The sequence below is a fragment of the Macrobrachium nipponense genome, chromosome 22 (assembly GCF_015104395.2).
Source record: "Macrobrachium nipponense isolate FS-2020 chromosome 22, ASM1510439v2, whole genome shotgun sequence".
NCBI classification, from domain to species: domain Eukaryota; kingdom Metazoa; phylum Arthropoda; class Malacostraca; order Decapoda; family Palaemonidae; genus Macrobrachium; species Macrobrachium nipponense.
Genome location: NC_087213.1, coordinates 50,514,395 through 50,529,069, shown reverse-complemented (window position 1 = coordinate 50,529,069; position 14,675 = coordinate 50,514,395). Strand labels below are relative to the sequence as shown.

Sequence of the window (14,675 nt, the reverse complement as noted above, 5' to 3'; positions counted from 1 at the left end):
GTCCCAACGTATCCTTTTCATCTCTACTTAGTATTTCTTCAGACAAAGGCTACGTGCGATGATTTCTCAAGCCCGTCCCGTCGGCCTTTACACGCAGTCAAGAAAAGGTCGAGACTTCTCATATCTCCCTCGCTTTATGATCAGCAGTAACTGTCATCAATAAAGAAGTTGAAAAAACCTGTCATCAATGAAAAGATTGAAAAGAAAGTTCTGCTGAAAGGAAAACGGCGCCGATACAAGAAACAAGAGGACTCGTAACAACTGGATGGACAAAAGCAGTATTGCGCCCAGTCAACATTGAATATAAACTGATTTAGAGATGAAAAATAAGACTGATTTAACAGCAGGAAAGGTACATATATGGCTCGTGATGAATAATCTTTGAAAACATCGTTTTTGGTAATAAACTGAATGAAATAAAGTAAAAAGGTTCGCCATTCTTTCCAGTTCCAGAAAACTAGAATAAAATGTAAATCTTATTTTAATCCTTTTGATTTGTCGCCACCACTAAGTGAACATCATAATGGCAAAAACGAATTTCTCTCATGACACAGCCATCTTCAAGAATATGTAAATTATTACGCCAAAATAGAACACGTCTAATGAGACTGTTACATACCAATATCGCCAGAACAATTGACCTAAATTATGCTGAATGAAACGACGTTGTACTAAAATGCTTCTTTTACTCTATGGAGTTCCAGGAAGAGAAGGATTCTCTCTCTCTCTCTCTCTCTCTCTCTCTCTCTCTCTCTCTCTCTCTCTCTCTCATGGACTATCTCGTTTCTAAGCGTAGCGAGGACCAAACGGCAACACATGTTAACTCTGGAAAAGTGGAGGCCAAGAATGAAAATGTCTTGTTGGACTCTCTCGTCCTGACTGCCTCAGTGTTAATGCTCATAATCAGATTCATTTGACTATATATAGCCCATTAATTTCTTTTTAATGTAAACAATTCCACTTTCGAATTCGAAACAGTTAATCCAATCTTCGTGCGATGACTGGCTATCCTTCATTTCAAAGGTGTCAAGCTCCCTGGCGCGTCGGGCCATGAGAAAGTAGTCATTTAGCTTTGGATTTGACGACAATGGGATCTATTTTGTCTTAAAATCCTCATCTCGTTCCCTTCATGACGCTGAATGTGAATGACTTCAGTCCTGACAGGATCCCGGCCTGAGATACCAGGGTGATTCCACGAGAAATATAATGGAGATGGAAGAAAACCTGTACCGTTCCCTAATATCATGGAACATAGAGCTAGAAAATGAGACGGCATTTACGGAGCTCACCTCTAGAAAGGGAAAAGTTCATCGCGATGCGGAATTCCCATTTCCTTGCGTCAGCGTTTACGGCACAATAAAAGTGATTCATGGCGACAGGTTGCAACTTTAAAGATATATTCAGGTTTTGCCTCCCGCTTCACGAAATGATGCTAAGTTGTGTCAGAAAAATTAATATGTAAGGAGAAAATAACAAAATACAGTTTTATAAACACGCAAAAATGGATTGAGAGAGAGAGAGAGAGAGAGAGAGAGAGAGAGAGAGAGAGAGAAGAGAGAGAGAGAATATAGCAAGGACTATCCTAACACAGATCACAGAAAAGTCGGATTTAGATAAAACTAGACTCTTCAGAAAATGAATAAAAGTCGACTTCGAACCTTCAAGATAAAACAATTTCGATGAGAGAAGAGTGAAGAACAAATGTAATGACAGCAATGACAAGAATGTATGAAATGAACGAGGACTCTAGAAAAGCTGGAGGTTAAACGCAAGCTCAGCATCCAGTTAAACAAATGCTTTTACTTGTCAATTTCAATAAGCTTCACATTTTCCCTCCTCTGATTTGCGATTAGTTATAGTGTCGCATTCACACACCCTCTCCTCTCTCTTTCACCTAAAGTCTACTGCACTGAGGCGGATGCATTTACGAAGCGATCGCTGTCTTTTGAGGGAGTCTTGCAAGTCGATTCTGATTTCATCACGAGATCGCACCCGAACAAAGTACCCTATTGCATGGCGTCATTTACTATGGTCTCATCTCTGCGGAGTTATTAGAATGATTCAGGAAATATGGATAGGACTGTTGTGGAAATTGTCAGCTTCCCAGAGCAGCCATAAAACATTGTGAGATAAATTTCGTCACTTTCCGAAATCAACACCGAATAGTGTATCTACAGCGCATATATAACCCGCACAGATAGCATGTCCTATTATCTCAACCATAAACCGTTCCCCTTAATGAGTGATGGCCCCACCTTACAAAAGCTCAATTTTGCACACACTTGAGCGCTGTTTTGAATACTGAAGGACCTTCCTTCCCTACGAACGCTTCCAAATTATACTTATCTCTAACTTACCGTCCTCCATTTTGCATTTGTCATCCACACCTCTCTTCTATTCCAAAAATGTGAATATACAAAATCCTATGATACATATACGTACACACTCGTACGTACACACACACACACACACACACACACACACACACACATATATATATATATATATATAATATATATATATTATATATATATATATACATATACATAATGTATAAATATAGATGTTCAGAGATATTTAGCACTTAGTGCATATACTGTCTTGCTGTCCTATGAAAATGATCGGAAAAGCGAGTGTTGGAACACTGTATCTGTAGACGTTACACTTCGAAATGGTGACGTCAGACGAAAGAAGAATGTCTTCGTTGGCGAGACTACTGTTTGAGGTCACCTTGAACAGGACTGAGTTCGCTATGGAAATTCCCCGAACGGAATATTTCGTGTTTGAGTTGGTTCCGTTGGGCGGAACCAGCAAAGGATAGATTTTACCTTTTGAGACATTATTTTTTAAACAAGGAAAAATCTAGAATGTATAAAACCTGTTATTTGGAGATTTCCTGAGTTATGGAATAGGTGATGAGTGACGTCACGATTCTTCCTATGTAATGAACTCGTTACGTGTCAGTGGCGTCATTTAAAAGGGCATGGCGTACGAATTTTGTACTTCATATTTCACCCTGAGGGTTTTCCATAGAATTTTTGTTCACTATCTGTCGAACCTTAAGAAGGCAAATGGGGGGTGGCGCGAAAGACCGCAAAAGAGGTGGAAAATATGGCTATAAAGAAGTAAGTGATTCTTTTTCCATTAATCTGTTTATTTTCAGTGTTTGGATCCTTTCGAGCTTCTCTATTATGTGTCAATACAGTGAAGCCCTTTATTCTATTTCTGTTGATTTATTTCTGGCATTTATTGTTTCAACCCTGGTGTGTGTTAATTAGGGTTACATCTTCTAGGACAGGAACTCTATCGGCCGTTATGACCCGAACAATTACCACCTTTAGACTTTGGTTCTGATTAGCCCTTGTTGTGCATTACGAAATGAAGAGACTATTTTATACTGTGTGACTTTTAATTTGTGGAGAGAACATAACTATCTAGGTTCGAAGTGAGATGCCATATTTTTTGTTTCATTTGTGGGTTTACTTCAGTTAACCAGGTAGGTTTTAAACGGTCCGTTTTCTATGTATCGAGTTCGATTGAGGAATCTTGATTTCATTTAGTTAAATTAATCTAATTTTTCTGATAGTTCGACTCTTGCTTATCCTTTGGAACTAAGTCTATTTTTGTAATGGGGTTTAATTCAGAGCCTAAATTCATTTTTGTAGTTGCCTTATATGATGGTTAGTGTTTCAGGTCGGCAACACTACCCTTTGTAATTGTAATGTATATGGGGGAATGTGGCCCCTTAACACACACACACACACACACACACACACACACACACACACATATATATATATATATATATATATATATATATATATATATATATATATATATATATATATATATATATATATATATATATGCTTCAATATGGCGTAAACACCGCTGGTAACAAACGTCACCCTGTATCATAATCAAAGCGAAAAGCCAGCGACTCTACTCTCCTCAGGATAATACCTAACAAAAGAACTTTTGTTCTCGGCGATGTTTCGGCCCATTTACCGAACTATCTCAAGGAGACACGAATGGTGGAGGAAGTGAAGGAAGAGGAAGCCGCGAGAGGCAGGAATGAGGAATAAGGAAGAAAGAGGATGCTACTAACTGAAGGGGGGAGAGAAACCGGGAGTGCTGCACGCCCTAGCAATTAATAACACGCGCAGTTGGTTCCTGTAACTTGGATCACATCTGTTTGGTCCTGGAATTCCCTCCTTTTTATGACTTGCCAGAAGAGATTTTTGATAAGAGTTGCGCATCTATTTACGACGACTGCTCTAACGACGGAAGGATGAACAGTGCTCGTCCCATTCATAACCACCTGCTTTGACACAACATCGGAAGTATGAAGTCAAATGTACATTCTCGTACGCCACGCCCCTTTAAATGACGTCACTGACACGTAACCAGTTCATTACATAGGAAGAGTTCGTGTCTTCCAACGCGTTTCTATGTAGTTTGGTAGTGATAATCAAAGAAAATGGTTTTCATATAACTCACATATAATTCACTGTTTTTCATACAGACACATCTGAATGCATTCTGTAATGAAAGAAGAGCGTTCGAAGGAATTTGTTTCTCAATGATCAGTTCAATTGCCCTAAAAGATTCATATTGTACCGCAAAGAAAAAGACTTGATTACTGTTATGTCATGACAGCTCTGCTGTGAAAATTCAACGCCTCAATATTCTGTAAAGTTTGACAAAACAGGAATATCTTTCAGTAAAACATCTGCACCTTGTTTTGTTTCATGAGTATTTCATTACAAAAATGGAAAACAAAACTCTTAGATATCTCTAGAAGATATACTTTCTTTTTTCTTCCAGAGTCTAGAGGTCCATTACTCATATTTCCTATTTCTTTAATGCCTACAATCCACATTTCTTCCACATCTCCCGCAAAATAAGATATAGTGAAGATGTTACCCCGCAAATATATGGACTGGACATACTTGCTTATACTGAAACGTGCATACATTGCTAATATCAAATAATCATTATATTGATTTAACAGAGCTCCGTACCACAGACACAAAAACGCAGGAAATGGTGACTTAGCAAAGAGAAAGTTTTATCTCTTGATTTAACATTCATATTCAAGTATTTTTTTAAAGGAATCTTAAACCATGCATGTGTACTAGTGAAACGACCAAACAAAAGCAACAGGAATAAGAAGCCCAAAAAATGACCGCTAAGTACTTTATAAATCAGAACGGCCAGACGACCCAGCAGAGCACTTTATGATAGTATAGAGCGCTCACATATTCTCCAGAGCACCAAGTGGAGCCAGACAAGAAACATGACAACTTACGCCGCTCTTTTCAGCCCGCATGCAGTCCCACAGGGGCTCCACCCACTCTCCGCAGAGGATTCGGAAGATCATCATGAAAGAGTGGAAGAAATCCTTGAAATTCCACCTGTTGAAGGAAGAAGAGGAACTGTAAATACAAAAATGCAGTTTACTTAAAACTAGTCGTCTTTTTTTTTTTTTTTTTTTTTTTTTTTAACTTGAAACGTGTTTATATAGTCATCCATTTTATAAAGGTGATTCCACATGGATGATTTAGCTCGTTTTTCCTTATGAATCCACAGTAGTTGTAGGTGAATCAAGATACTACGTTGTTTTGTAAAAAGAAAAAAGAAAGATAAATTAACGATAAAGATAAATTTCCAATGTTCCCACACATGAAAAAAATTTTACTCAACGTGTTATAACCTAATCATTACTATATCAAAAACAAAAAGAACGAGTCAAGCAAAATTTTTATAATTCTTGCTATGAACACTACTTACCCATTTGAACCGTTTTATTTCCAAGTAAAATCTTGTCAGAAAAATTTTTTAAATACACAACGAAATTCTGCTATGAGAAATTTTGTGAAGTATAGTGACTAGTCAAAATATTAAAAGTTATAAGAACTCATCACATAGCAGTCATGAAATACACACGCACATATATATACAAGCGTGCACATACATACATACATACATACATACACACATATATATATATTTATTAATATATTTATATATAATATATATATATATATATATATATATATATGTATATATATATGTATATATATATATATATATATATATATATATAATATATATAATATACATATATATATATATATATATATATATATATATATAGTATATATATATATACAATATATATATATATATATATATATATATAATATATATATTGTATGTATATATATATATACACACACATGCACGCGCACGCACACACACACATATGGAAGTAAGTTCGATGACAACCCACCGTGGCACGGGGTCCGGATAGAAATTAGCGTCCTGGTAGTTCTTGCCGAAGAGTTGCATCCCGATGACGGCAAAGATGTAGATGATGATGATGAGGACGAAGGTGAGGTTTCCCAAGGCACCCAGAGTCGAGACGATGATGCTTAGCAACACGCGCATGGTTCGCCACGACTGAGCAAGTTTCAGCACACGTAACTGCAAAATTAAGAATGAAGTCAAATTCTCAAAAGCTCGGAGATGGTAACGAGACGCCTTTACGATATTTGCGATAGATATCGCCAAAGAGAAGTTGTCTGGCAAATTTGATACACGTATTGCGTTGAACACAATGAAAAGCCGTCTGGCATTCGGTATACATCATTCAAGAGATTTCGCAGGGCAAACAAAATTCAAACATTCTAAATCTACATTTAACAGAGCACAATGGGACTCCAATTTTTCAGTCATGACTCAGTACTCCCTCCTCTGTGGAATTCATGCTTCATTGGTATTCAAAGTACCTTTCTGAATAGACCAAGATAAATCCTGTCATTTTGGGGACAACCCCCTCTCTCCTAATGCAGATTTAATCGAACTGGTCAACAACAGCGTCGGAGAGATGTAGCTCCATTGTTTCTTCTTTCCATAATATCTGAATTTTTTGACATCGGGAAAACGCGACGTTTTGGGATGACAGTTGCAGGGCAGACAGCTTTTGCAAGATATTTGAAACCGATTAAAATTCAACCAGCCACTGACATAATAATTTTGCAGCAAACATTTCATATACGACTTTCCTACCCATCGTAAAATGTCCTACATATTGCGCGCTATTAGTTTCCAAACGTTGAAAATTATTCAGTAATAATATGCTTGCCAGTTAGTCACTGTAGTTTATTTCCAGCTACATAATATAACGGATGAATCTTTGGGGAATGGCAAGGATAATGGAGTTTCTTGCGAAATGAAAATGAGGACGATCTGTCTATGATTCGTTTGAAACCTTAAACTTTAAATGCATATCGAATGAGTGTTTGCCAAATGGAACTCTGGTTCATCAGTTGGCGATGGCTGCTCTCTAACTTTCTGTCTTTGACTGTGGCTAGACTTGATCAGTAGATATATTTGACACTGATATGACGTTGGGAACTTCAAATAAGTCTTGTGCTCCAGGTTCTCTGAAATAAGTGACAGTCAATACGACTGACGCTTAGGCTTACAGTATTTTAGTCAACATTTTAGGATAAAAGCGACAATATTTATCTATAATAAATACAAATAAATAAAACTTCATCGCAATACGAATGAGTGATTCATACGTCTTTAGAAGGGATATTACCTACCTGGTCGTAAGAATAATTTTATTATGTGACACACAATTGTGCCACATATATTTCGTTTAACTGTTAAAAGAGCCAAAGAGAGAAATTGTTTTGGCAGAAATATCGAAGTTTATTAGTCTTTTTCCATAAAAAGGATATATTTGATCTTCCCTTATCTGTTTACCTGATATATTGTCAATGATCTTCAAGAACTTAATATATGACCTTCGGATTGGAACACCAGATATTCATGTTCAATAAATAGCAACTTCTAGAATCTGATAATCAGATCCTTACATCATCTTACTGAGTAATATTCAACATTCGTGCTATTTTCAGTGTTTTCCTGAATTCATAAATTTTAGAGACCGGTCGTCAAAAACACTTCTTGCTAATTTATTGCTATTTACATATTTTGATTGTCTATTCATCCTATTTTCGTGTTTTCTCTTACTAAATCACACTAGGGTTATAATCTCGTTTCATTTGTTTTTTTAGTTTATTTACACAGCGATCTTTCTTACTTTCCAGTACCACCTCTCTCTCTTATTTTTCCTTCCCAGTCACCTCTCCGCTCTAAAGTTCAAGTACCAGCTACCCAAAACGCCCCTTTCCTTACTTACCAGTCACTCGAGTCTTGTCGCTGACTTACCAGTCTCATTCCTCGAAGCACCGAGAGCCCAGATCCAATTTCGAGACCCAGATCGAGCAGAGAGGCCAAAACGATGACCAAATCAAACACGTTCCATCGGTTGGTGAAAAACTCCTTGCTTAACGCCATGATCTTCATGATACATTCTAGGGTAAACACAGCAGTAAACACCTGTGAGGAAAACAGAGGAACAAAACGTGAGCATTAAACATAGATGCATAAAATTCAAAACATAGCTCATGACAAAGTAGTCATTAAGTTTAAGAGGCAAGGGCGAAGACACAAAATATCAAATTAATTATCATAGAAAGTTTATATGGGATGTGAAAAAGCCATTAACAGCTTTTGGAGTCTAAGTTTGCCGTGTGATAACAGAAGTCGTTGCTAACAAGAAAACCAAATGGAAGTGCCCTGCTGAAGGAGCGACAGTCCCCTGCGACCAAGAGCCCAGGCAGGCTACCCTCAGCGGTCGACGACACTCCGTTCTCCAGTTTACCATATGTATTGCTAGTATGACCACAACTTCCAGTAAATTATTTTGTCTTGACAAGGTCAGCGACTCTTTATAACAAGTATATCTCTCTAAAGCCGGCTATGATAATGACTGTAAGAAGGAAACAGAAGAGAAAAACCCCAGAGTTACAGTAATAACCAAACGGCTGAATAATTCTTTTCAGCCTACAGTCACTTCACCTCGAAGGGATGTGATGTATGAATGACTTACAAACAGAATAAAGTAAAGAGGTGCAGTTAGAAGCCCAATAAAAAAAATATAGTCGCATAAAGTCTCTTGAAAGACAGGGAAGGCGCTATTTCATCATCATCAAAAAGCAGGAAAGAGAAAACCGAAAGAGGCCGTCCTTCACTGAAGGCACCAAAGCAACGTCAATCACGCGCTTCTCATTCAGGAATGGTCCATCATACGAGATGACATACAGACAAAGAATTCTAGATTTAATGCGAACAGCACTTCATCTACAATTGCATAAGCACTCAGATTAGAAATGCTGGATCAAAAATCTTAAAACTATATATCAATGAATAATTAGAAACTGCTTGTGCAAAACACAACTAGCAATGATCTCTCGGCTCAGCAAGATGGCTGACAATGACCCTTTTCAGCCATCTACACAGAAACCAGCCACTGAATAAAACTATGATGCCTAGCTCCAAGGCCAGAGAGCAAAGACTGTACAGAGAAGGGAACAGTCGGTACTCTGAACCAGAATTTGAAGGAAGAAAAAGAGAGTAAACTCAGTGTTGGATACAAAAGGGTTTTCTAATGACGATACATCAAAGCCTATAAGAGACCACCGACGAAATGGAAAAAGAAAGTCAATAAACCTCTTCGCTCTCAATCGCGGAACGAAGATTTGTTTGAGTGACAAGGTTGTACAAATGAAAGAATTCTTGGGATGCGAGATGTCACTCATTGAGGCGTGTATGCAGGGTACATGTCCATACCTTCAAATGCAATCGTTGTTGCGTGGCTTACCAAATTTCATTTTTACTGGAGTCTATGCTAATTCCATTTCGGTTCTTTTCTGTCACATTACACATACTGAATTCTGCTGAATGACTTGTAAGTCTGATCCCATTTCCAGTTAGTTCCAAAGAAAGGTGCTCTGAGGACAATAAATGATACGTGTTCTTATTAATTACTCCATACTAGTATTTTGGATGATATCGCCAATACCAAAATCTTCTCAGTGGAAAAAATTCATGCAATGATTCCTTGATTAGCCCCTGATTCAAATAGGTGCATGAGAAGCAAACCCCTTTTCCAGAAAAGGAAATTCTAGATGGAAAGAGGAGACGGTTAACTCATCTAATTTAGATCATTCTCAAAAACCTGTTAAGCCATCACAACCCTTCTCTGTCCTGTGGATACCAATAAACAACGCCCGCCTAGCTTTGGAATTTTCTCCCCTCTTCCTTTTCTTGTTATTCCTATGGCAATAGTCTCTCAGGAGGCAGGTCTATGAATCACTTTGGGTGTAGATTCTCCCACTTCACCCTTCCCCCTCCACCGTTCTGCATCTCTTTTCTGCATATCTAGGGCTACGTAATACAAAACCTCTAAGCTTACTTTTCTAAGTGTAAGCAAGAAACTGCCATGGATAAAACAATTAAAGCATTGTTGATTATAGAAAATGTTTCGCTTCTACTTTACTCCAATAAAGAAACATGATGAAACATATCTCGCAGTGAACTAAAACCCACAAAAAGTACCTCACCGTATAAGGTCATCATTTAAATGTCTTAAAACATATAGAAAACGTGCTCGTATTTGTCCCACATGAAAACCTAATATATCCATTACAAGGAACAACAAAAAAAGTTCTCATCTAAAAAAGAAACATAAGTGTGCCACATATATTAAATTAAAATAAACGTACAATATAGGGATTTTTAGGATCTGCATCTGTTAACCGGGTGTAGTTTACGACAAAACATACGTATCCTAAAAGGCCGGTAATATTTCACAGCCTGCGTCATATAACCCCACCCGACACCGGAAGGCGGCGGCAAGGCGATACAAAAAATAGGCTGAGGCTCGCGGTGAAAAGCCCACAAAATCTAAGAGAGGTGGCAAAAAAAAAAAAAAAAAAAAAAAAAAAAAAAAAAAAAAAAAAGCTTCGAATGCGGGGTGTGAACTTTGCCGACAGAGAAAATCGCAACTTTAATATTAAGGAACTTTTTGGTTCTTTCTCTTATATTTTTTGCGTAAATATAACTTATTTGTATTTCAAAATATGCAGAAGTCAAAGGTGCCGAATATAGGCACGGTACAGAAAAGGAAATATTTGAAATACGATTAACATTTTGCTTATCTATTGCGAATAAGAGCCACGTCAAAATGGTTTCAACATTACAACACTAGATCAGCGATAGCAAAATATAAAATGTGTCTGAACAACCTATTGGAGAATATCATGGCCAAGAAGATCATTCACACTATAAAATATTAACTGATACATTAACAGATAATTTAGTTATCCAAACGCTCGCTCTCTCTCTCTCTCTCTCTCTCTCTCTCTCTCTCTCTCTCTCTCTCTCTCTCTCTCTCTCTCTCTCTCCTGCGAACGAACTCAGTTTATCATCTTAAATCGGATAATATCGAAAAGATAGAAAAAGAAAGGCTCACGTTTACGTAAGTGATGCAACCACATCAACTCACTTCAATGATTTTCTAAATACGTCAAAATACAAGATGAAACAGAGCATCGTGAATAACACGAGAGGAAGACGATTGAAAAGCAAACTGAAAATTATATTTAGCCGTGAAAATACTACTGAATAGTGGATAAAATAATGAAGAAATAAGCATGGCCAAAGGTTTTACTCATATATTTACCGAAGGCTACTTATGAATTATGAAAATGAATGTAGTAAACAACAGACTTTCAATGCAAGCTACTTTATTTTTGAATCAGAGAGAGAGAGAGAGAGAGAGAGAGGGATAGGAGAGAGAGAGAGAGAGGCGGGGGTGGGGTGGGGGGGGGGGGGGGGGGGGGGGGGGGTGGGGGGGTCCAATAGAACCTTAGAAAGCTAGGATGCCTTAAAAATACCATCTGCATTACACCACTGTAACTGTTTCATTAATACCCATAACACCAAAGATGTCAGTCCTTTTGACAACGAAGATGATCCGGATCCATATCGAGTTACATGATCACTGACATAATCTCCGAATTGAAGGCTTTAGACATAACGAACCGACTAGAAACGTCTCTTTAGGTATTGAAGCATTCCGTTCACACGGGCAGACGCCTGGTAGGAGGAGTGTGGAGTTTATGTTCAAAGCATCATACCTACCTCGGGATTAACTTTTACCCATTGAGAAATTATAAGTGATAAGTGCTTGGCTACCAATGGGATTCGAACTTTCATCGTTTACCAACCAAGGGAACAATTTGGATCCCAGTTATGATGAAGCTCTAATCACTTACAATTCCCCTTGGCTGATATTTATTCCCGATATATAGTCAACTGGATATTAAACAAATTTTTTTTTCTTTAATTATGAACACAAAACACGTACTGGTTTATGTAACTAATATATATATATCTATATACATATATATATCTATGTGCATATATATATATATATATATATATATATATATATATATATATATATATATAGTATATAAACGTTCAGCCTAATACTCAACTCCCCTCCCTGAAACGGAAAGAGAGGCACTCCCAGTAGACCTTCTTCCCATTACATTTTAACACTATTACCTTTAGCGTTCAGTCAGCCCCCTCCAAATGCTCCTCTTCTTACTTTCTCGGAGAGAGAGAGAGAGAGAGAGAGAGAGAGAGAGAGAGAGAGAGAGAGAGAGAGAGAGAGATCATAAACTAAGTCGGAACTTCCTTCTTACTTTCGTAAATTACCAGAAATGGGGAGCAGTTGCTGGTGCCTCCATTTCGAGAGCAAAGCGCAACAACCATCGGTAGATGAAATGTATTTTCCTCTGGTTCAAAAACAATGGAAAGATGAAGGCTATAAAGATCCACGTTAAGAATCTATAGAACTTCAAAGACAATTACCCAGCATTATATGAATAAAAAATAATCACAATGTCAATGAAATAACTTAAGTAGCATCATGAATTTTTGCTAGGCCATGACCATATGCAGTAAAAATCTAGTACACAATGTCTTCTTTCGCGAAAGAGAAAATGAGGAATAAATGAAAGTGAGAAGGAGCTTTAATCTGCTCAATGTCAATTGTAAGGCAAGAAGAAGAAGAAGAAGAAGAAGAAGAAGAAGAAGAAGAAGAAGAAGCCATTCTGAAGAAGCAGTAGAGATCAAGCCCTCCAGGCTAACCCTCTGCAGCTGGGCGACCGTCGTCATGCTCTAATTAGAAGTGTTTTATATCGGTAATCAAAAAACAGAGGAATGGCGAATGAGATGCTGCCTACGAATACAACGGACGCCATACTCATATCAGAACTGATGGAAAAAATTCATACCTCCACGAAATGCAATTTACAAGTAATGGCTGGTTAAATTTCATTGAAATGTTTTAGGTACCAGGAAACTACACTGAAAAGTGGCCATTCAAATGTACAGTTACAAAGTATGAAGTAATTAGAATTTAAGACTTGACGATAGTAAAAAATAATTATTACAAAAGAGGTCATTCATTACCTGACAATATGTCAGCAGGAGTTTAAAAAATAAAAGGTGACTTAACGGATATAGAGAAAACATCCCTGTACCCTTGCAGGAATGGCTACAATCAAGAAATGTTTACAACTTGGAGAAAAACCTATGTATCAAAATTGCGATAGGTAAGCTATTAAGTGGTCATCATTTTTGGTTAGTTTTCATATCTTGACTAGATGGATAAAATGGTAGAGCGCTGTTTACTAACAAGAGGTTATGTAAGAGCGCTAGCTGCCCAGTAAGCCTTACAGACATAGAAGACACCGTTGTCAGTAAAATGCAGCTGATACTTGATGAGGAAAAAAAGTAAACTGGACATATGCTGAATTAACCTCACTCAGTACAATGTCGTTTATTTCATCTTGGAATGACACAAATTACCTTGTGATATAAAAAAAATATATAAAGAAAAATGTAATTTGGCACAAGGTCGAAGCAAAGACAGAAATCCATCAAGCATGACAGCCTATTTATAAGTGACATAGTTCATTAACATAAATAAAAATAAAAATGGCGAGAGAGATAGATAGAGAGATAGATAGATAGATAGAGAGAGAGAGAGAGAGAGAGAGAGAGAGAGAGAGAGAGAGAGAGAGAGATTTACAAGATATTCCACTTACCCTGTTTCCTACTTCGAGGATCTTATTGAGGGTGTCAGACATGCCATGATGTTCGATAGCAAGGAAAATGGTGTTCAAGATGATGCATAACATGATGAACAGATCGAAGACAGCGTCGTGCACCACGATGTACATGATGTTCTGAAATCGCAGCCAAGAGCGGTAGTCGACGCAACAGTCCCGACATTTCTCACAGTTCCGGTCAACCACTTCTTCTGCAATGGAAAGGACACCATCAGAAACGACCCACTTTGTTGATCTGGCTCTGCCCTCTCAATGAAGAAATGCTTAGGAACAGTACCATTAACAGAATATGTAATCTATACAACTTTATGGATCTTCCCTATATAGTGATCCCCAAGTTTTTTTTAACCCGGTATGTACCCACCTTTGCGGAGTGTTGAGTACAGGCCCGGTGGGGATGACCGTAAAAACATGAACAAAAGACTAAATGTAATAATGATAATGGCCACCAAGAAATACTAGTCCTAGACAACGATCCCCGAACTCTTTTAGGGGGTCACTATCTAGGAAAGATCCAAATATGTCTATAAGATAAATCACACGTAATGTTGACTCAAAACAAAAGTAAACACAATCCGTTCGTATATCATATTTACGTAAACGCAA

General features: G+C 37.5%; 1 protein-coding gene across 1 annotated transcript in view; it reads right to left on the bottom strand.

Moving 5' to 3' along the window:
• The window catches only part of LOC135198628 (sodium channel protein 60E-like), a 534,137-nt gene that overhangs the window by 161,896 nt on the left and 357,566 nt on the right, over positions 1 to 14,675 (bottom strand). Inside the window, exons 12-15 of the mRNA XM_064226388.1 lie at positions 14,046 to 14,260; positions 8,248 to 8,418; positions 6,296 to 6,489; positions 5,312 to 5,417 (exon numbers count right to left, since the gene is read on the bottom strand). Of these exons, the coding sequence (XP_064082458.1) occupies positions 5,312 to 5,417; positions 6,296 to 6,489; positions 8,248 to 8,418; positions 14,046 to 14,260 (686 nt within the window). The remainder of the gene's footprint in view (positions 1 to 5,311; positions 5,418 to 6,295; positions 6,490 to 8,247; positions 8,419 to 14,045; positions 14,261 to 14,675) is intronic.